Here is a 23,439-nt window from a genome sequence, read left to right on the forward strand (position 1 = left end):
CCTCCTCAGCCATGACCGATCCAGGGACGTATTTGAACTTCTTACCTGCTTTTTCCATTGTTAGGTGTTCATCATCCTCAAACTTGTCAACAAAGACTGCCAGGCTGCTTGTATCCCTAATCCTTTTGGAGTTCAGATTCAGCCTCAGATCAAAAGCCAGTTCCAACACACGTTGACTCTCATTCCTCTGCTCCAACCCAGCAGCAACCTCCTTCTCTTTATGATGCTGCTCCTCAGCCAGTTCAACATAATACTCCTCTCCATTATCCATTCGCTGTATCATGGTTCTACCAGCAGCAGTACGAACTCTCTTCATTTTTGGTTTGTCCCTGTAGCTCCACATCTGTCCTGCATCATGCGTAACTATTCGTGTCTCCAAGCCAAAATGCTTGTTAATTTCTGCATCACCATGATGCTTGGCTTGGGCCTGTTTCTTACCAAAAAGCTTCTCCAGTTCTTCCCCAATTGTTAGCTTTCTGGAGTTCCCGCATACATCATGCACTGCTTGTTGGCGCTGGACAGCATCCTCCATCTGCTTGGGCACATCCAAACGACCCTCATTCAGCCTTGTTCTATTACCAAAAGATATGCGCTCCTCATTCCCCCCAACCTCAAGATGCTCCTGACACCCTATAGAAGACGTGGCATTGAGCCTAAATGCACAGTTATCTCCCCCTGCCTCCTGGAGCTTGCCATAACCTTCCCTGGTGTCAGTTTTAGTGTTTGCAATTTTGTCCCCATTTCTCAGAGCTTCCCCTGTTTCACCCTGCAACCTAGAACCGTGGCTTTCCTCTCCTAACGGCGTCTGATGGACGGAATTCGCACTAATAGTTCGCAGCGGCTCTGCTTGTACTCCCATGCCCGTGCAACTCTCCTCAGTCAAATGCTCCTTCATATGCTCCCTTCTGGTGCGCTCCCCCTCACAATCTTGTTTAGCCTCAGTCCGTTCCCTGTTCATTTCCTTCTCATCCTGCTCCTTCCCCTTGGCTGAGATGGCCCTGGCACGATTAACTCCCAGACCCATCCCATATCTAGGTTGCATATGGTCCCAGCTAGCCACTGCCATTGGGCTGGTACACTCCTTCTTGGTATGACCTAGGATTCCACAATTCAGACAATAACTATCCTGTATCCTCTCATACTTGAAGTCCACCCAAAGAGTTTGATGATTCTGTGTTGCTAACCAAAAACCCGTTGGCAAAGGCCTGGTGATGTTCATAGTGACCCTCACCCTCAAAAACGTTCTCTGTAGTGTATTATTTAACCTGGGATTTTCTGCTTCCATCACAGTTCCTAATTGCTTACCAATAATTTCTGCTGTTTTCCTTATTATATAGCTGAGTGGAAGACCATGAATTTGTACCCATAATTCCATATACCTGTGATCCACATCATATAGTGACTCACGTCCGTTCCATATCTGCAGATTAAGAAGATGTCCACGAACGCTCCAGGGCCCTCCATTCCTTATTTGAATCCTTTTTCGCACGTCCTTAAAGCTGATAAGCAATTTATTTCTGCCAACATCAGAAATGGCAATTCCTTCCGGATGGCCCCAGATACCCAGAAGAGCAGCTCTACAGGTATTAAAATTAACTTCTCTGTCTGATAGTATCTTTCCAACCAAGTTAAGATTTTCTGCGTCAAAACTGTCATCCTCAGCAGGGTTTATGGATATAACTTTGCCTTCGATAGTTTGATCCTCTTGATAGGCCATATGTACTGATGTGCAAAAGAAAACTAAAGAGAAAGTGTGCAGAAAGAGGTGAGAAGTATACACAAAAAGGTGAATGACAAACAAATAAACACGAAGCTATTAATCCAAGAAAACACTCCATATGAGAGAGGATTTCTCCATGAGAGAGAGAAGACGGTTCTGCCAACCGATGCCCTCAAATTGGTAGTTAATGTGAACTCTAAATGCAACACATATGTTGACCCAAAAAAGAATGACGACACTGTTGACTTTTTCTTGGGCTTGAAAATTTTGGTTTGGTTAAACTTTCGGGTTTTCAAGTAATGTGTTGTCATTAAGCAGTATATGTAGGGTTACATTTTTTTTTTGGCCATTGGTGACATATGCTTGTTCTCTACCTGTTAAGAAATATAACAACCTGTACCTTTCGTTAACGTCTAAAGCCCAATTCTCAAACTATCATGTGCTAAATATAAATTCTTGGAACTGCAACGGGTTCAAAATGAAGGAATATAAAACCATGCTAATAGAATAATAATAGAAGTGGGTGTGTGAGTTGATATGTGTTATATAAGACCAAAAAAAAAAGATATAAATTGATTTCATCACCAAAATTTAACAAATAGAACACTATAATTTTTCCAATTATGCTATATGGATATAAAGAAATAACTACCAATTATTTATCGTATAAAAGTAAAATTTAGTATTCATAAAAAGTTTACTACATTATTACAAAAATTTGATTATTTTATTATGATAATTTAATTTCTTATATTTTTAATAAAAAATATTTAATAAAAGAAAAAGTCACTCTTGACCTTGACAATAGTATATATTGTATATGATGATAATCATAAATGTTGAAAAAATTGAAAAAAAATATAAATTATATGCTTTCACTCATGAAATATAGTAACTGTGGCGGATGATATACATAGAACGTAACCCAATCATAGACAGAGTTTATGTACCAATCCTATAGAAAATATAAACTTTGACAACTAATTATTTTGTTAAAATATAAATATACATAAATTTATAATAACAGTACCAATGAACAATGAGGCAATGATTAACCAAACTCATTAAAAATCAGAGATACACATCTTTTAGGCTTGAACAGTTGAACAAGATTCTCTTTTGTGGAGGAGGCCATGTTTATACTAAAATAAAAAGATAGAAATAAAGTCAAACAAAAATTTCCAAATACAAAAAGGTGAACATTATTATCCTTGGTGTATATTTGGCAAAATTGGGTGGCGATGAATATTTTTCATGACTCCAGCTTTACATTTCTTTGTCCCTATCTTCTCTAACGAGAAAAGTATTAAATATATTGAGTTGTTGAAATCAATCCTAACACTTTCTTGATATCTTTGCTTAGTGATACCTCCCTCATTGTTTATTTTATTTATTTATTCATTTGATTCTAAAAGATGGTTAACTTTTCAATTAACATTATTATGCTTGATATTAGATGGGAAAAAAATGATTGAAAAAAAAGGATAAAAGTGATAAATTCTCTTCGGTGTTCATTTATTCCCACTTATTATAAAAAATAATTTTACATCAGTTTTGCATCATAAATAAAAAATAAAAATTAAAAATAATTCTCTTTTTTAATAAAAAAATTAACTTTGATTTTTATTGTGGTTTTATTTATTTAATTAATAAAAATAAAAATAAATTAATATAATTATTAAATTATTTTTATAATATTATTAAAATTTATAAATTAAAAACATATGAAAAAAATTTAATAACTTAATAAATAATAACAATAATAAATAACAAAATATTAGTAAATTTTTTGCATGAGAAATTTGAAAAATATTAAAAGAAATTATGATAATAAAAATGCGCGTAATTAGTATTTATAGAATAAAAATATTACTATTTTTTCCAACGTTCATTATTTAGTTTTTAAGAAATTTAATGACATGAGGCCACTTTTTATTTTTTATATTGAATTAACAATGGTATTTTTTTGAATTATGAACTGCGGTGGTATTTTTTAAAATTTGAGACGATTTAATTTAAGAAGTAAAAATCAAATCATCTATTTTTTTAAAAGAAAAAAAACCAGAACGTCCGATTTTTTTATACATAAATCGAATCTTTTCATTTTTGTATTCGAACCCTCCAATTTGTGTTTAAAAAATTTTTTAAGTATACACATCATAGGATTCGATTTATGTACCTCAAATTTTTCTAATATTTTTTAAACACAAATCAAAAGGTCTAATTTGTGTACCTCTCACAGTTATAAAAAATACTAAAAGTAAAAATATTTAAGTATATCACTCATTCCACTCCTACCAAAAAAAAATTAGCCACATGAGGCAAGTATACATTGGTTATCCCTAGTCCCTTTTTAGAGGGACTCTGCTTCCTCAACTGAAACCAACTTTACCAATGGTAAAAAATGTTATAAAGAACCATACATGATGGAAGAAGGACTCTTAAATAGGCCCATTGGAAGTGCTTTAAGAATTCATTTAAAAAAAAAAGGTTAACTACTTAGCTGCTAATAACTCTAAAGCAAGGTAAATTAATCAAGAATAGCTCATAAGATTTCGTATGTAAGATTGAAGAAGGTTCTACCATATATAAATAAGATGCTTAATGGGAAAATAAGATGAAAAAACATATGTAATAGATTTTTTTAAAAAATCATAATAACATGCACTTGTTTGTTATCCAGATTTTGGATCCAATATTCAAAGTAACAACACTATACAACATCAAAATTATGAAAGAACAAGAAACACTACATGCACATTGGTATTAAGAGAATAATACAAATTAAAACACAAATATATAAACAAATGCATGACCCAACAACAACAACAATAATAATAATAATATAATTATTAGGCTGCAAGTCCTAATTCCTTTCTTTTTTTACCAACAAACAAGTCCCCTGATTTGATCATGCCAGGGAACCTTCCAAGAATTGTCATGAATGGAAACTGAGCAACCCCATGTTTCCTTCCAAGTGAAACTATGGACATTGGTGCTTGTGCCTTGTATGTTCCCAATTTAGGTTCTTTGCCACTTCCTTCTATCAACACCTTCAAGTTCTTGGCAACTAATACACCTTGAGCACTTGCAAACATCCCTTGTTTGATTTCCTGCAATTTCACATCAACACCACATTTCAATTCATTTTATTTTCTTTCTAAGACATCTAAATTGCTATAATTTACTCAAACAAACAAGTTGACAATGTAAAAGAGTTTATATTTGGCATCTCAATATGACAAATACAAAGAAACAAAGATATATGCTTTCTGTTCCTAGTTTTAGAAAGTATAAAATGATGACTTACTTTGATATCTGTAATATCTCCAATTGCAAAAATGTTGGCCTTTCCCTTAACTCTCAAGTATTCATCAACTTTGATCCTTCCTTCATCATCCAAATCATCCTTCAATATAGTTTCTCTAAGCCATGCAGAACCAACAGGTTTCCCTATACACACAAAATGGGAATCTGCTTCTATTGTCTCACCACCTGAAGTTTGATATGTCTTATTTCCTTCTGCAGAGTTGTTATCATTATCCAACTCCACAGATTGTTCCAATTTCACATCAACTTTCTTTGATTTGAGCCACTTCAGTGTCTTCCTTGAAGCTTTTGTACCAATGTATTCTAGCAACCTTGACCCTTTGTGGACTATGGTCACCTTCTTCTCTGGGAAATCGACGGCGATCTCGGCCGCCAGCTCCACCCCTGTTGGACCTCCACCAACAATCAAGATTGAGTCTGAGGACTTTATCTTTTCATTTCCTGCCAGTGGAGAAACAACTTTAATCAATAAAATCAAATAGATATATACCTTGAAAAAGCATTGACACAATACATAATCCAAAAATAGCACTAGAGCAAGTTATTATATGCTTGAATTTTGATTAGAAATGAACACACCAATAAATAATAGCATTTGAATTTTGAAGTCTAATAAAATGAGAGGTATTCCTAAAGAAAAAGTTGTGTCTCAAAGTGTTACCTGCTTTGTATTGGTCAAGTCTTTGAGCCCTGGTTTTGGGGAGAGGTTCTGAGTGGCCAGTGGCAATAACAAGGTAGTCATAGGCAACATGGGTGCCATCTTGTGTGACAACTTCTGTTTCAGAAATTGAGGCAGCAGAGGACACAACAAGCTCACCTTTCTTGAAGTAATCTCTGTGGTTGATCAATATCCTCTCTGCAAATGATGGTTCCACCAATGCTCTCAACCCAGCCCATGGAATCTCAAAATACTCCTTTCTGTGTTAGGTCAATGCAACCATTACATCAATTTAAATGTCTCCTTTCTTTGATTCTTTCAGAACATACTCTTTAGAGAATAACAAGCAAATGTAAAAATAAAGGACAAAAACACAATTTTTCTATTTAAGAATAAACACTCGAGTTGATGTTAAGAAAATTTTTAGATAAGATATTTTAGTATCCGACAAAATTTTATTCTTTAAAAGTCTTCGAAAATTACTTCCGTCAGATTTGATCATTTTATCATTTTAAAAGGGATTAATTTATCTTAGACAGTATTTTTTACTTCATTGTCTTATAATAAAATTAAAGAGAATTCTAAAGAATTATAAAAATTTATTATTTTTAGTCATCAGTTAACCATCAATATTTAAAAATATGGAATAAAGTATATTGGTAGATTATTAAATTAAAGAAATTGCTAATTGTTAAGTGATGATAAAAAATAATAAATTTTGATGATCTTCTAACATTTTTCTAAAATTTATCAAGAATTTACTTGTCTAACACGCATATTAAAAATTTGATTAAAAACGATAAAAGAACTAATCTATTTGACAAAAATAATTTTAAAAAACTTCTAGAGAATAAAAACTTGTTAAGAAATTCAATGAGATCAATTTATGTGATTACTTTCTGTTTGATTTCTGTCAACATCTTTGTTCCTCCTAAGAGAAAGAGTAGAAACAGTAGGACAAGAGAGAACCATTCACAGTTCATGTTTCTACATAACAAGACATCATTATTGGTAAACAACAAAACAAAAAAAAAAACACTTGATTAAACTACAAAGACAAGGTGGATTTTGCAAGAACATATAAAAAGACAGAACTCACGGATCAATAAGAGTGACACTTGCTTGATGCTGAAGAGTATATGCAAGAATAGCACCAGCAACACCCCCACCTACTATCACAACTTTCTTCTCAGCCATTTTTGTTTCAAAAGTTCAAAACTTTGTAATGATTGTTGTGTTCTTCTCTCAAAAGAGGATAAAGGGAACTAAATATATAGATGTCATGCGTCACTGCATCAATCATCAAAGTAAATTAAAAATGGTGTCATGTTGAATTTGGACGTAAACAACTACCAAGGACAAAACAAATAAAACCATAGGGTCAACTTCCCACAACCTTATTGAGGTGTCTCCACTGAATGTTAAAAGAAAAATAGCCCAATAATATAATATTCAAAAATCATGTTTCATGATCAAGATACATTTTCCTGTGGGAGAATTAAAAAAATAATAATAATAAATTAAGAGAAAATAGTCTATTTTGCCAGCCTGCATTGTAGCTTGTTATATAAGAATTCTTATACGAAAAAATATTATAATCAAATCATATTACATATGATCTTTTTTCTCTCTTAAATTATTTGAATAGTAACTATTAACATGGTAAGTTGATTAAAAATGTTTTCTTTAAAGATGTCTATTTTGTACATAAAGATATCATTTTATTATATTAATTAAATTGTTAAACCTCTCAAAAGAAAATTTATATCTCTAAGCCTCTGGTTTTTCCTAAACCAATTGGCTGGTTTAATTTTCAAACATTAATCTTTTCTTTCTAATGGGACCTAAAATGTGGCATGATCCGATGTGAAAAGATAAACTAACATGCCTTTTGAAACTATTCAATACGTGTTCTCTTATAATCATTCGTTTTCAATTAATAATAATATTAAGATAATTGTCAATATTATTTGTGAAATATTAAATATATATATAATTGTGATCGCATGGTGGCGTCAAGATTCTAGGATCATCTTAGTAGAACAGAAAACTTCTTTGGAAAGAAAAAGAAAAGGAATACCTCCATAAGTAAGCATGAAAGAAATAATCCATTTCCCACTTGTTAATATCCTATTTCAAACTCAGAATTATTTTATTTGGTTTGGTCTATATCCAATTTATTTAGGATAAGATTATAATCCATCGCTTTCATTAGCATTTGACTACTAATAATAACGTGGAAAATTGACTTTTCTCCTCCATTAGGCCATTACAATTTTCAACTAGATAGGTTGTAATTGGTTTTATTATGAATCTTATCCCTTTGTCACTTTTATTATTGTTATTATTATTTTTTTTTACCTCTATCATCCAAATCATGTAGTAAAATTCTCTCTCTTTTTGCGGTATAAATATTCATTTGTGAACTAGTAACTACAGGATCAAAGCTAGTTTGTCTTAGAAGGTTATATATAGTTTTGTTTATTCTAATTCTTTGTTTCGTTGTTGATGATCTTCGTTTCTTAGCTGTAATCAAAGAAATATATTTTTAAATGTTTATTCTAATTCTTTGTTTGTTGATAATCTAAGTTTCTTAGCTGTAACCAAATGTAACACGTTGAAGGGTCATCACGAAAATGTTGGCTTCTCACTCAGTTTTGTCCGGCATAATATTAGTGACAAAGAGCTTTATGGAATCTTTTGTTCCTAAGAGCTTTCCAGATTCTTCTAGAACCAACCAGCAGGCCTGTTTAGTTTCATCTCCAATATTCTTTATTTTCTGAATTTTATATTATAAAAAATGAAATCAAGAAAAGAAAAGAAAAAATGTATATAGGGCAAGCTTGAAAGGATAGTTGATAAAAGTGAGAGGTAAAAACTATAAATACCTAAAGTCCATAACCTTAAAAATGCAAACGAATAAAAAATTCTCAACGTTTTTCCCTCTAACTAATGTATCTTATGTTATTATAATCATTAGATTATTTTTTCTTTCTTTTTTCTAAATATCTCTGATTCAAATATTCAATATACCATATTGAATCCTCCACGCCAAGTTAGAATTCATCAATCAAATTGATAAACAAATGGAACATGGAAGATAGAAAATCCATAAAAAAAAAAAAGGGTACACATCCCACTATTAATATGAAGTTTGGTTAGGTGTGACATAAGAAAGTAAGATGAGACAAACATGACTGAATTCCCACCCAAATTATGCAGAAAAGAAATTGAGATATGTAAGAAGAGCATATAAGATATAAATATTTTGAACACAAAATCAACTAATACAAACAAAAAACAAATTAACTCCTTTACCAGTTAGGTGGGAGAGATACATCAAATAATAATCATGCAATCAATTCTATTCAAACATATAGTTTTGTCAATGATACAACAATTAAATAGTAAAATCCATATCCTGCTTCCAACTTACATAATTATACATCTCATGAAAGTTAAACACTGTTTGTATAAATATTTGGTACAATATGGTACAAATAAATTCTTAATTTCTATTGAGGAAATTACAAACTGAAAATATGTATATTGATTTTGTACACACAGCATGTTCATATAACATGAAGAACCATTATTTTAAGGATTGAGTCCCATCTGTTTTCTTGTTTTACCTACAAATAAGTCTCCAGACTTGATAATGCCAGGGATTCTTCCACTCATTGTCATGAAGGGAAGTTGTGCCACCGCTTCTTTCCGCCCAAGTGAGACGATTGCCAATGCCGAATGCGGCTTGTAAGTGTCCATCCTATTCATACATTCTGTTCCTGCCTCCATTGTTAGCTTCAAGTTCTTTGCTACCATTTCGGCCTGCTTATGTGCCAAAAACCCCTGCTTGATTTCCTGTTGTAAGATGGACATTAATGAACTTCCTATCAGATTGACTTGTAGTGAAATCGAAAATGCCGCATATCTTCAGCAACAGAAGTAATTTACTTGGGACAAAATCAAAGAGACTCTTACCTAAAGTAACACAAGTGCACAATCACATAAATCTATAGGTATGCAAAGATGTCCCTTTTCAAAATTCAATGTAAACAGTATGCTTGGTGTACATCAATACATTAATTTTAGTTACTAGTAGAAGAACTTCAAGTCTTCAACACTAGAGAAAATTCCGGCAATAAAGTATGATATCTCATCCTAACCTAAAGATGAATACAGAACATGAAAAGGAAAAGGAAAAGAAAGAGTAAGAATAAGTAAATTGTTGTTTGTTATCTTAGCGTGTGATTTAGAATATATGTAAAACTTTGGTAAGGTAAGCGCTTACCGGAACATCCGTAATATCCCCGATTGCAAAAATGTTGTCCTGACCCTTCACTCTCAGATGTTCGTCTACCTTAATCCTTCCTTGATGATCCAAGTCATTTTTCAACACAGTTTCCCTAAGCCATGCTGTAGCAAGCGGTTTCCCTACGCATAAGAAATGACAATCTGCCTCAATGGTCTCTCCGAGAGAAGTTTGATAAATCCTGTGTTGTCCTCCATCCACAGCAGAGTTCAGATCAACTGATTGCTCAAGTTTTACCTCGACATTCTTCGATTTCAACCATTTGAGAGCCTTATCAGAAGCTTTTGCCCCTATAAATTCCATTAGCCTTGTTCCCTTATGCACTAGCGTAAGCTTCTTATCCGGAAAATCAACTGCTATCTCTCCTGCAAGTTCCACACCAGTGGGACCTCCTCCAACAATCAGAATGGAGCGAGCAGATTTTATCTTCTCGTTTTCTGCCAGAGTAAAAGAACTTCATAAATCAACCACTAGCTACACCAAATCAATGAATCATCACATGGTTAAAACCCATTCTACAAGAACATTCGCACAAGGCAAAATGACCTATAATCCTGTAACAGAGTTCCACCATGTTCCTTTTGTTCATTTGTTTATCATTTATTCATATCACACAATAAACCCCTTGTAGCTAATCCAAAGACAGTAGCCTAGAAACATGATGTTTGTCGTAGATGTAGACTCAGTTTTAAGTGCATAACTTCTTGATAAAGATAACCAACTTGGGTTGGTCGAGTGGTTAGCTCACTCGTCCGCTTAAGTTCAAATCCCGCCTTGTGCATACAGCAACCCATTGGCCAGCGGCAGACCCTCAAATGGAGCTCAGATCCGTGACAGATTAGTTCTTGACTTGTCAGGTTAGGGGATACCGTGGGCAACCAAAAAAAAAACTTCTTGATAAAGATATATGGTTCAAAAATTTACCTTTGGTGTACTCGTTAAGTCTTTCAGTCCTAGACTTAGGGACAGGATCTGAATGGCCAGTGGCAATAACAAGATAGTCATAGACAATCTGGTGGCCATCGGCAGTAAACACTTCCGTGTCGGTTACATTGACAGCACTGGATACAATAATTTTGGCATTGGTGAGGTACTCTGCATGGTTGATCAACGTCCTCTCCGCAAAGGGTGGCTCAACCATTGCCCTCAAGCATGCCCATGGAATCTCAAAATACTCCTTCCTGGATTCAATTCAATTGCACTCAATTCATGACAAAATAACAGCAACAAAAACTACAATGTCACAATGCGCATGTAAAGCCCAATTCAACCATATTGCAACAACAATAACAACACCCTAATTAGTATCATCTATCAACATCAAACTTGAAACTTTAGAATCCGGGAAGTTCTTCTAGGAATAAATTACAAAGACATTGGAAGATAGATACATTTTTTCCCTATATTCTGTCCATAGAAAATTGAAACCAAAGGGAACAATTTCTTTCCCCATGTCTTGTGTCTCATCATCACTGCATTTTGTGTCATAAGAAGAACACTTAGTTAGATGATAACACGTGACATCAATGAGGACCAACTTGATTCACTGATTTGAAATTTCTGATCTTTCGATACTACCCAAAACTTGACCTAAAAGGACAAAAAAAAAATGAAAAAGAAAAAGCACACATTGTAAAACCGCTAAACCCCGGTCTCTCTTACATAAACCTAAAAAACCTTAAAGGAAGGAACTAGTGCAGCAGTTAGCTAAAATCTGAAGAAACATAATTAAAGAGGGAGAAAAGGAATTAGAAAAAGTTGGAAGGAAGAATGTACGGATCAATGAGAGTGACATAGGCATGGAATTGGATGGATTTAGCGAGGAGGGAACCAGCAACGCCACCTCCGATGATGACCACTCTCTTTCCCGTTTCCATTTCGCTTCCGAGTTCAATCCATCAATCACACCTCTAATTTATCTGCTACACCTCCCATGCCAATTTGCCAATTGTCATGCCCAAAAGCCAACTCATATATCATCATAATAATAACAATTTAATTTTGGTAAAGAAAAACTATTATTTTAATGATTTAAATTAGTTTTTGAAAAATTATTAGTTTTTTAAATTAGTTACCAAAATTTTTTTAAATCAAATTTCTTCTTTAGAATTAGTTATATTAGTCAATCTCTCACTTTTATTTTGTTGATGTAATAAGTTAAGTAATATCGCAATACACACTTAATAATTCCAATTGACTATTAATATGATTAGTTTATAAAATTGTATTAAATCAATTCCAAATTAAGGAATTCTAACAAAAAAAAGTGACAGAAAAACTAACATAATTAAATTAAAATTTTTAAAAGATAAATTTAATTAAAAATTCTTTTCATGACCAATTTAGAGAATGAATAATTTTTTAGGGGCAAATTTGACTATTTATTCTATTTTAGTTGATAGTGTGAATAGTCATTAAAAAGACGAATATAATTACACAATTTTTTTTATTAACAACGGGCTTTAAAGTCCAAAGAAAAATATAATTGTATAAAATATTTTACACTATTAGTGTATCTATATATATAAATTTAATTTTGATACATTTTGAGTATAAAGTAGTTTTACATGTGTATTTAATTACGTAACGATATTAATAGAGTGAATATCCCACCCGTTCTCTAACAATTACCTCAAAAGAACTACGAGACCTAAAAAAAATACTCAACCCGACCCTGATCTTCTTTTTTTAGGAACTGATTAGCCCATATGCCAAAAAAATAACATTGACTTTTTTTTGACACAGGAATAATTAGTCCCATCAAAGTATCTCGTTATCTTTCGAAGTAATTGTCAGGGCCGTTTAGGATTTTTTATCCTAAAAATAACTATCTTTCATATTGACCGCGTGAATGATCATCCAACAAAACGGATATAATTGTACAACTGTGTAAAACGCTTTATACTATACATCAAAATTAAACTTATATATATACTGTGCATCAAAATTAAACTTATAAAAGAAGTAAATGTATAATTTATTAAAAATTAGAAACTATTTTTGTGGCTCTAATCCTAAATTCTGCTTCCTCGTTCTCTCTCAATGTCACTTAGCAACTTTTCTTCACCAGTCAACCTCTCCTGAAGTCTCGAACGGCCGAACTCTAGAGTTCAGAAGCCACGATCGCTGGCTCCTCTGATTCGTCTCGTCAGCTCCGATGTGTCTTGCGCCGTCGCGTTTGTGTCTCCCTGCTCTGCGTCCTCGCGTCCTCATCCGTCGCTGCTGTCACCCCTGGCCAGAGTCTGTTTTGTCGTGCTTGAACAAGTTAATTTTCTCTCTTCTCTACGTTTTTGAAACTCCTTATCAGTTTTTTTTAGTTATTCAATTGACTTATAATTTGATTACAATCAACGAGACGGTACTACTTTAGAGGATGAAGGAATGGGAGAAGAGTAAAAGGCCGAAAGTCATTACAGAGAATTAAGATACATCTTCTAAAAATGATTTGAGAAAAAAAAAAGCCATATTTCAATTGTTAATAGTTTAAAAATTTGCATAATTATCTATTTTAAAAATTAATTTAATTATAAAATAGTCTAATTATGATTAATCTAATAACCAATTAAAAAATAGCACATTACACAGAATAAATTACATATTACTTTATAAAAAATACGTAAAATTCAACACATATATATAACAAAACCACAAATTTGATATATAACTTTTTTTTAATATATATTAATTTTGATTTACTCATGATATAAAACTATTTTATATATATATTTAATTAAATAATATTGTATTAACAAAAATAACTATTATTTATGTAACGATATGAATTGTTATCCAAAATAATAAATATGTTTCGACAAATGTGTGAGATGTATTCATATATATTTGTCATTTTAATTCATTAAATATATGCTATTATTAAACAAATTTAACGGATAAAATAATATATGTATAAATTAAAATAGAATAAATTATTAGTTCAACTCTTGTTAAAACTTGTTTAAGTGAGCTTTTAAAAAAAAAAATTAAGTTATTTTTTTTTAAAGATCTTATGAAAAAGTAAAAATAATTTTATGTTTAGATATCTCATACAAAAAGATTTTTTATCTATTAATTATGTTTGGATATAACGATATAAAAGTACTTATTTATTTATTTATTACATAAAAAATATTTTTTTAAAAAATCTTTTAAAAAAGATATAAATTACATTTTTTTAAAAAATATTTTTTTATTTTTTAGTACTTTATTTTTACTACTAAAAATTTGTCAAACAGGTTAAAATAAAAAAAAAGATTTTTTTCATTAAAAAAATTTTTTTATTAAAATAATAACGTCCAAACAAACACTTAATAAAATGGTACTTAAGCGAAAAAATAACATTATAATTCTTGAAAATTAATTTTATCCGAAAAATATATTAAATATAAAGAGATATATTTTTCTTAAAAAAGGTCTTCTTTTTTTTTCTATGAACGATGGCAAACAATGGGAAAGGGGGAATGGAAAAAAGTCAAGATTTTGAATTTTGTCTTAGTGTATGTCTGGATGTCATTAACTAATAAAAAAAAAAACTTTTTGACAATCATGTTACCTGAAATTGAATATTTTAAAGGACAAAATTATAATTTAATATATAAAATATTTGTATACCGATAGATGTATGAAACTTCAAATCCTAAACTATATTCATATAAATCTCAGGAAAGATATTAGACTAAACTATCAAGCCATATATATAGCTTTTACACTTGATATGATGAGATTTGTGATGCATTTCATTTTCAGCTTAGAATTTTTTTCTAAATAGCTTTTAGAAACTAAATGGGATAATTATTTTTAGAGTAGTTATCTAAATTAATTCTTAAAAAATTTAAAAATAGATATTTTAATTTTTTTAAAAAATTAATATATAAAAATATCTCTAAAATTTTATTTCGACAGATAAATCAGTCTCTAGTTTATTTTTTGACGAAGTAATTATCCAAATCAGTCCCAAGATTTTAATAGTAAATATCTTAGTCTTCAAAAAAAATTAATATACATATCAATTCTCAATATTTTTTTCTATTAGATATAAATATCTTAGTCTTTCATTTTTTATTTGATATAATTCACTAATGGAAAATCCAAATTTGACACACTTTTTTTTATTAACATAGTTTCTGCACACATTATAAATTAAAAAAAAATAATGTGTATGTGCCACATAGATGTATATGTTAAATTAGTCTAATTATGAAATAGAGAGTCAGTTAATTTTTTGAATTAATTGATAATTTAATGATCAAATTGAGATTCAAGTGAAAATAGGAGAATAACTTTGATTATATTTAATTTCTAGCTATCATGCTAAACTAAGTTATATTAAATACAAGATATCAAATAGTTTCAATCAACCTTCAATTTCTTGTAAAATAGTTTCTAATAATTTTATTGATTATTATTATTATTATTATTATTATTATTATTATTATTATTATTATTATTATTATTATTATTATTATTCAATAAAGTTGTTAGAGATTATTCTATAAAAAATTAAAGGTTGGAACTTTTAATATTTTTGTATTTAATATAACTTAACTTGGTGTGATAACTAGGAATTAAGTATAGTCAAAGTTATTCTTCTATTTTTATTTGAATCTTAACTTGATCATTAAATTATCAATTAATTCAAAAAACTAACTAAATTTTTACTTCATAATTAGATTAACTTAACATACACATTCATGTTGCATATACATATTATTTTTCTTTGATTTGTCATGTGTGCAAAAATCATATTAACAAAAAAGAGTGTGTCAAATTTGCATTCTCCATTAGTGAACTATATCTAAAAATAGATGAAAAATTGTTATGTCTGACAGAAAAAAACGTTAGAAATTGATTTGTATATTAATTTTTTTTAGACTAAAATATCCGTTTTAAAAATATTTGGAGACTAATTTAAGTAATTACTCCACCAAAAAAAAATGAAAATTGATTTATTTGTTAGAATAAAATTTTAAGAATATTTTTATGTATTAATTTTTTTAAAGACTAAAATATTTATTTTTATAATTTTTAAGAACTAATTTAGATAATTATTCTTATTTTTAATTATTCAAATTAATAACATAATGGAGTGTTGAATTTTGTAATCGCGTTATGATTTGGTAAATAATTTTTTTTTAAATGTGTAACTTTCTTATCCCTCAATCGAAAAGTAACACAAATTTTATGCAAAGAGACTAAGTATTTTCTTTATTTCATTTTAATATAATAGTTGATATTGATATAATTAATTTTAAAACTAGACGGATGATGACAGATACTTAGTGGATAAGATAAAAGAAATTTATTTGCTAAAATCATAATTTGGTTTTTGAAATAACATTGTCTAATTAAAGCAGATAACTTGGACATGCACACATGCATATATACTTAGAATAGCTGGCAGGACAAGAAAGTATAATAAAAAAACGATAAATTTTTAAATTTTTCCAACAACACACACACCATATAAAAATAGAAAATTTTATGCTACACCTCCTCGTGGATATTATTTTATTTTATTTTTTAGCAAACATTGATATTTCATTACAATAATAAATTAGTACAAAGAATTTCTCATTTGCTTTACTTCGACGTGCAAAAATGCCTAAAGGCAAAACAAAGTGGTACAATTGGAGAAAGATAGAATATTCTATCTCTATATTTTGTGTATGTTAGAACTTTTTTATTCGGTATATAGAAATATTCTGATACCACGGTGGAGACACAAATATTTATTATTGTTTATTATTAATAGTTATATTTTATATTTTGAGATATTTAATTTATCAAATAGAGTGTTTGAGAACTCTTCTAATAATAAGGCTAGATAGATTAGTAGAAAAAATGTCACCAAGGTTTACATTTGTGTTCTCAGATATCTTGTCTTTCTTGACAATCAGATTTTCTAGAGATAAAAAGACACTTGTTGAAGCTTCTAAGAGATCAATTTTGTATTGATAAATTAAAAATTTTAAACTTTAATGCATCTATTGATAAATAAAAAATTGTTAGTTTTTATTTCCTTTGAAAATCCTACTAACCAAACCAATAAAAAAATATCAGAATAAATATTTTTTGGTCTCTAATTATTTGTCCGATAGATTTTCCATCTTTTAAAAAATTTAAAAACTCAAATCGGTCAATATCTACTTTGATATATGTACGTTTCAGTCTCTATCTACTTTAAGTAAATGTCATTTTCGATTCTTAATCAGGGACTGAAACATACATATATCAAAATAGATAGGGATCGATTTAGAATTTTAGATTAAATAATAAATATACAGTAAAATTAGTTATTAATATAAAATATATATTAAAAATAAATTAAATAACATATATTTATATATAAATATATAGTAATTAATATTAGTGGTTAATTTTAATATATAAATAGTATTTTTGAATAAAAAATGATGGATGAATGAAATTAAAAAAAAACTTAAGTATAACATGTAGAGTTTATGTATAATTGAAAGAGCTTAAAATAAAGGAAGGGACCAGCACTAACAACATAATTAATGTAGTTTGGTCACTTAATACATGAAATAAATAAATAATTGCTGTTAATTCCAACATCCAAGAGAAGCGAAACATAAATGTCACATGTATAGGGTGTTCAGTGTTAGCTTACCACTATAAGTCTATAAGATAAGACTATAACCAATGCATTTTTAACTTTTGCTGCCAAATTTAATACTTAATAGTAGCTATAATTAATGGTGTTTGTTACTCTACATATTGCAAGCCTAAAAAGAGAAAGAGAAAACTTAATATGCGGTTTTTTTCCAATAAATATTATCTATATTTTATCTATTATTTTAATATGTATGTGAGTGTTTTTCATAATTAATATTTGTATATGATAATTAATCAATTTAACAAACTTTTTATAAGTAGTAGTAATAATTAGAGTTTAGCTTGTTGAAATAAATTATTTTATTAATCTAAATCATTCATATTGAATCACTAAAAATATATCATAATGTGAAAGCGTATTTTTATTTACAAAAATTAGAAATTAAAAATTAAAAATTGATGGAAAGATTATCCCAATCTTCTTTAATCAAAACCTTCTATATTTCTAATAGGACGGGTGAATTGCAACTTCTCTGATGGAAAAGGAGTTTTTGAGGCGATTTTAGTATATTGGAGACCGAAACTCTAAAGGTACTATTTATATTTGACCATGACATCCATTAAACTCTAAAACCAAAATAAAAATAGTATCTAAAGTTCAAAACATAATATATCTAAAATTCAAAAGATAATATATCTAAAGTGCAAAAGATAATATCTAGTTTTATTCTCATCTAATTCTAAATCAAAAGTAATTATGACTTATTCAATTTAGCATTTATAACAATAATTGAGATCACCATTATATAAGTCATTTAATTTGAAATAACATAATTTGTGATTATAATTAATATCTGTATTGCCACCATAGTTGTAAAAACCGGACCTGAGCGGCCGGTTCGACTGAAAAACCGGTAAACCGGACTCTAACTGGTCTGGTTGAGTGATATGACCGGATAAAGAAAAGAACCGTTGAAAACCAAATTGAACCGGCCATTTTTTATGAAAACTGGAAAACCGGCAGTTTTTGATCAACCGACCGGTTTGGAAGTTTTTTTTTGCTTCATTTTCCAAAACGACGTCGTTTTGGTTTATTAAAAAAAAAAAAGAAAAGTGCTCTTATACGCTACAGTACCCCAAACCCCAATCACTTTCCACTTTTCTCCAACGCTAATCTCCTAATGGCGAACCCACCCGTCACCACCTCACCTCACTCCGTCAATGTCACTCCCAGCCACCGCCGCCAGCCGTCGTCTCCTTCGTCTCACCGCCGGACACCGATTCTGAACTCTGAAGTCTGAAGAAATAGAACAAAGTACAGACCCGCGGCTCCACTTCGTCCCTGTCTCTCATCGCCGTCGCCGTTGGCTCGCCGTTGCCGCGCCGTCACCCTTGCCGTTGCCTCGCTCTTCTGCTCTGTCAAATAGGTTAGTTGAATATGTTGTTCTCCAGTTCCTATGTTTTGCACTTCTGCAATTCTGCTCTATGCTTGTTGAAAACTTATGAATAATGAATAATGTTGTTCTGCATTTCTGTTATGACTTATGCTTGTTCTATTCTGTTGTGAAAACTTGAAAGGATATATTCTGCACTTCCTTGACTAATGCAAGTTGAATACATATATTTTTTATTGTTCTGTTGTAAAAATCATAATTCATAAGAATAAGCATAAATTGAATACTTCCTTGTTCTTTTCTGTATGTAATCAATATTTCCTAAACAATGCAATTTTTCTGGAGTTGTTCTATTCTATTGCGAAAATTTGTTCTCACAATATTTTCTGTTGTTCTATTTTGCACTTTCTTGACTGATGCATCAGGAGTTGTTCTGTTCTGTTGTAAAAACTTAAATTTTCTGGGATGAATATGCTTGTTGAAAGCTTGAAACTATGAAATATGTTGTTATGTTGATTTGTTCTGTGTTGAATATGCTTGTTGAAAAATTTATGAATATGAAGCTATGACTAATATTTTTATGTTGTATGTTCTATTATGAATATGCTTGTGGCCTTGTACTGTGAATTTAACTATTTAAGAGGTTGCTGTGAATTTAACTATTTAAGCCTTTAAGGTTACTGTCTTGCTGAATAGGAAATAGGAATTAGGGAATTTAAGATTGCTATTTTTTATTTTTTATTTATATAGGACCGGGTCAACAAGTTCAACCAGTAACCCAACGATTGAACCAGTGACCTGACCGGTTCGATCACCGATTTGGTTCTAACAACTATGATTGTCACAAACAAATTAAATAATTAAATAATTTTCTAATAATCTCCCACTTAGGCTATACATATATTCTTTTTTGACATAATTACATCTTATAAACTTTATGCGCGCATCTGAATGCTATTTCCCTTATTACTTTAATAATCTGGTCCGTCTCATATATTAGATATGGAATCACCGTAACTTTTATCACATTAATGTCGTGATTGAATCACGACAATCATCATCCTAATATACTTAACGACATAGATCAAATTTAGATGAGTAATATGAAAATTACATGCCAAGTGATCTCATACATGTCTATTTTCAGCTGGTCCAACTTTAAAAAATTTATTGAGATCAAACACAAAACAACAATTGTAAAATGAACATTTCATATAACATGAAATAAACCATCAACTTAATTATGCAGAAAAATGATTCAATATCTATCATAGGACATATAGTATAAAATAAACTCTCACTAAACTAAGGCATCACAAATATTGACATCTGTCTGAGCAGTGTGCTCATGAAAGACTTTAGAGATTATTTCCTTGGTTAATAGGTCTACTAGCACATACTCTATTCGTATATGTTCTATGAAAATTTATTTTTCTTGAACTTTTTCCTTGACAACTAAGAACTTGATGTCTATATGCTTCGATTTTGTCAAGCTCTTATTGTTGTTGGAGTATAGTACTGCTGACTTATTGTCACAAAATATCTTCAATGACCTTTCAATGTCATCTACTATAGCATGTAATCTTTTGTTCTCTTCAGATAACGCATTACACGTTTAAGTATCTAGTGGTCTACAACTTTCCATGCCATATGTAACAGTCTAGACCACCCGCTAGCACGATATTGTCTGTTTTGGCACACAAGACCTCACGGTTTTGCACTTGACGATAGGAATGATAGCCAAAACCCCCAGCCAGCACCCTCACTGGCACATCGATCTGGACTCCAACTCTGATACCATCCGCTAGCACAATATTGTCCGCTTTGACACACAAGGTCTCACGGTTTTTCCTTTGACGATAGGGATAATAGCAGAAGCCCCCCACACTCACTCGTCAAAATGCGTCATTTTAGGGAGAGATATCTACACCCTTATAAGGCATGCTTCATTTCCCTCCTCAACCGATATGGGACCTTACAATATTTATCTTAAATTAAATATAATATTGAGATATAACTCAATTCAGTATATTTATACCAAATATAATATAAAGACTTAATTTAATTTTTGTCTTTCAGTATCTATTTTTTAATTTCAGTCTCTCAATCTTCGCCTTTTTTCTAAATGCAATATTATATTAATTTTTTTAAATAGCAAAAATATGCATCTGAATAAATGAGAATTGAAGAAAAGTATGTTATAAGTTATAACATTTTGAGAAATAGTAACTATGAGACCACCTAAAACAAATGCTCGTTGTACTTTGTATGTAATTAGTTTTGTGGCCAGACCCTACCCACACTAACATATAGATGTCTAATGATTAATGCCTAATTACCTAAATAGCACATTTTATGAAATACTTAGACTAAAATAAAGAAAACATTTGTGAAGTACAACTACTAAACATAAGCTATATTAAAAACTAAAACACAAAAAATTGCTCTTGATGATACCCTTACTAAAAATATGGTATCAAAGTACTTTCTTATTTTTATATATGCATGTAAAATTATAAAATTTTTATGTATTTCTTTTAATATAAATAAAATATCTTGTTATTGTGAGACGAATATAGAAAAAAAAAACCCATAGCATTTTTTTGAAAAAAGAAAAGGTGCAAGCAACTTGATATCGTTATCAAGATTTAGTTTTTTTTTTTTTATGGTGAAAGGGTCCAAACGGCCCAAAAACAAAAAAAATGAAAAACACTACTCTCTTAGAACTCTAACAAAAAAAAGGATGTTTTCTCTCTGCTTCTAGCAACAGCGACAAGAAAGGGGGATGGTCTGAAAAGAGATGAAGACCCGCCGGGAGCAAGATGATTATGCTTTGAGTGCATATTATGCATAGGCAGTTAAGATGATTATTTATTATTTAATCAAAAGCAAAAGATTGCTCCTAAATTTTAGCACAGGCTGACTCTTGCATACCATAACCATGCCATTATAGGCTAAAGCTAATTAAATCTCAGTTTCCAATGTTATTAAATTTTATTTACTCTACTAACTACTAGTACATGAAAAGGTAGATTAAAAACTTAACTTGGTGCTGCTCATTTTAATAAAAGATAATGTATTTTTTTTTAATTTAAAAATAAGTTATTTCGGTTTTTATTTTTTTAAGATAATGTAATCTTTCTAATATTGATACTGTCAATTTATAATAAAAAAATATTTAATTATTATGTTAAATAATGAGTTGACCATTATTTAAATTGGTTAGAAACAAATTGTTTTTTGATCAATTTAAATAATGGTCAATTTATCACCTTAATGTGACAGCTAATTAAGTACTTTTTATTAGTAGTAGACGGTGATAACGATAGAAAGGCTGCGTTATCTCACAAAAAAATAGAATCAGAGATCAGAATGACTTATTTTTTTTACATATGCATTACGAATAACTAACAAGAAAGTTCGTTGTATAATTCTTTTCAATCTCTATATATCCTAATAATGACTCTATGTTTTGCAAGTCAAATTTTTTTGTAAGATGTCTTGTAATTAAAGTGATTCTTCACACCTCTTTGCAGAACCCTTATGTTGTTGGTTGGATTTGCTTTGACCATTGTGAATATGTGTTGAACAATCACCTTTGAGTCCAACCTTCCATGCTTTTGACCAATTGATGTTTGCATGCAAGTATGAGGTTCATTGTATCTCGTCACCTCCCATTTTTCTTGCTTTCGGCGATAAATTATGCGTATGTTCCATAGACAACCAGACCCAAACTGGGTACACTGTACAACATATTTCAATTGTCATTCTGTAATATCTTATACTTCACAACCCTCCTAATGTTATATGTCTTAATTGCCATAATAACTTCCTCCTTGTTTTCATAATATTGTCCAATCTCAAACTCATTTGTGGGACCATCCTCATTAGAGCCTCCTTGACTAAATAAACAATTTGAAGTCATTGTCTCAAGATTCAATGTAAAAAATTGATTCGAATGATCATATAGTCAAAAAATGACAGGCTGTGTCAGTGTGATTTGTGTGTCATTGTAATAATTCATCTCTTCCTCCTCTTCATCCGGAATTTCCATTGGTTCAGTCTCAGCATCTTCATCGTCATCAGGGCTAACTTGATAGGGATCCATCGTCGGGCCTCTAATAGCAGAACCTTCATGACTTTCAACATCAACTTCCATCATACCATCATTAAAATCTTTGACATTTGACCTCTCTTAACTATCTTCAAATAGCATATTTATGTCAACTATCATCCTTCTAATATTTCTTCTAACTGCCCCACTTAAAGGGTATCATCTGCAGTATCCGCATATGATCCTTCACCCAAGTTGACTAGAAAAATAAATAATTCCAACAGATGGACATTTGTCCAACGGTTGTGCCAATCCTTAATAAGACGTGTGTCCTCGTCATCACGTAATCGATATCTAATTCACGAAAATAAAAAATCTTATAAAAAAAGTGATTTAGAA

General features: G+C 30.4%; 2 protein-coding genes across 2 annotated transcripts; both read right to left on the reverse strand.

Moving 5' to 3' along the window:
* Nucleotides 1–4,250: 4,250 nt before the first annotated feature.
* On the reverse strand, nt 4,251–6,987 carry LOC130967205 (uncharacterized). The gene is made up of 4 exons (XM_057892021.1): nt 6,808–6,987; nt 5,712–5,968; nt 5,031–5,491; nt 4,251–4,833 (listed from the first exon to the last, which is right to left on the reverse strand). Exons 1-4 carry the CDS (start codon nt 6,903–6,905, stop codon nt 4,573–4,575), a joined length of 1,077 nt encoding a protein of 358 aa, XP_057748004.1. The 5' UTR covers nt 6,906–6,987; the 3' UTR covers nt 4,251–4,572.
* Nucleotides 6,988–9,097: 2,110 nt separating this feature from the next.
* On the reverse strand, nt 9,098–11,996 carry LOC130965909 (uncharacterized). The gene is made up of 4 exons (XM_057890666.1): nt 11,797–11,996; nt 10,945–11,201; nt 10,000–10,457; nt 9,098–9,569 (listed from the first exon to the last, which is right to left on the reverse strand). The coding sequence occupies exons 1-4, from the start codon at nt 11,895–11,897 to the stop codon at nt 9,306–9,308; spliced, it is 1,080 nt and encodes a 359-aa protein (XP_057746649.1). The 5' UTR covers nt 11,898–11,996; the 3' UTR covers nt 9,098–9,305.
* Nucleotides 11,997–23,439: the final 11,443 nt, after the last annotated feature.

This window comes from Arachis stenosperma, chromosome 3, assembly GCF_014773155.1.
Source record: "Arachis stenosperma cultivar V10309 chromosome 3, arast.V10309.gnm1.PFL2, whole genome shotgun sequence".
In the NCBI taxonomy this organism is placed as follows: Eukaryota; Viridiplantae; Streptophyta; class Magnoliopsida; order Fabales; family Fabaceae; genus Arachis; species Arachis stenosperma.

Coding starts and splice junctions, on each gene's coding strand:
- LOC130967205 (XM_057892021.1), bottom strand. CDS start 6,905: ATGGCTGAGAAGAAAGTTGTGATAGTAGGTGGGGGTGTTGCTGGTGCT. Junction 5,492..5,711: donor ACTTGACCAATACAAAGCAG/GTAACACTTTGA, acceptor CTCCACTGGCAG/GAAATGAAAAGATAAAGTCC. Junction 4,834..5,030: donor GAGATATTACAGATATCAAA/GTAAGTCATCAT, acceptor GTGAAATTGCAG/GAAATCAAACAAGGGATGTT.
- LOC130965909 (XM_057890666.1), bottom strand. CDS start 11,897: ATGGAAACGGGAAAGAGAGTGGTCATCATCGGAGGTGGCGTTGCTGGT. Junction 11,202..11,796: donor TATGTCACTCTCATTGATCC/GTACATTCTTCC, acceptor AATTGAATCCAG/GAAGGAGTATTTTGAGATTC. Junction 10,458..10,944: donor ACTTAACGAGTACACCAAAG/GTAAATTTTTGA, acceptor TTACTCTGGCAG/AAAACGAGAAGATAAAATCT.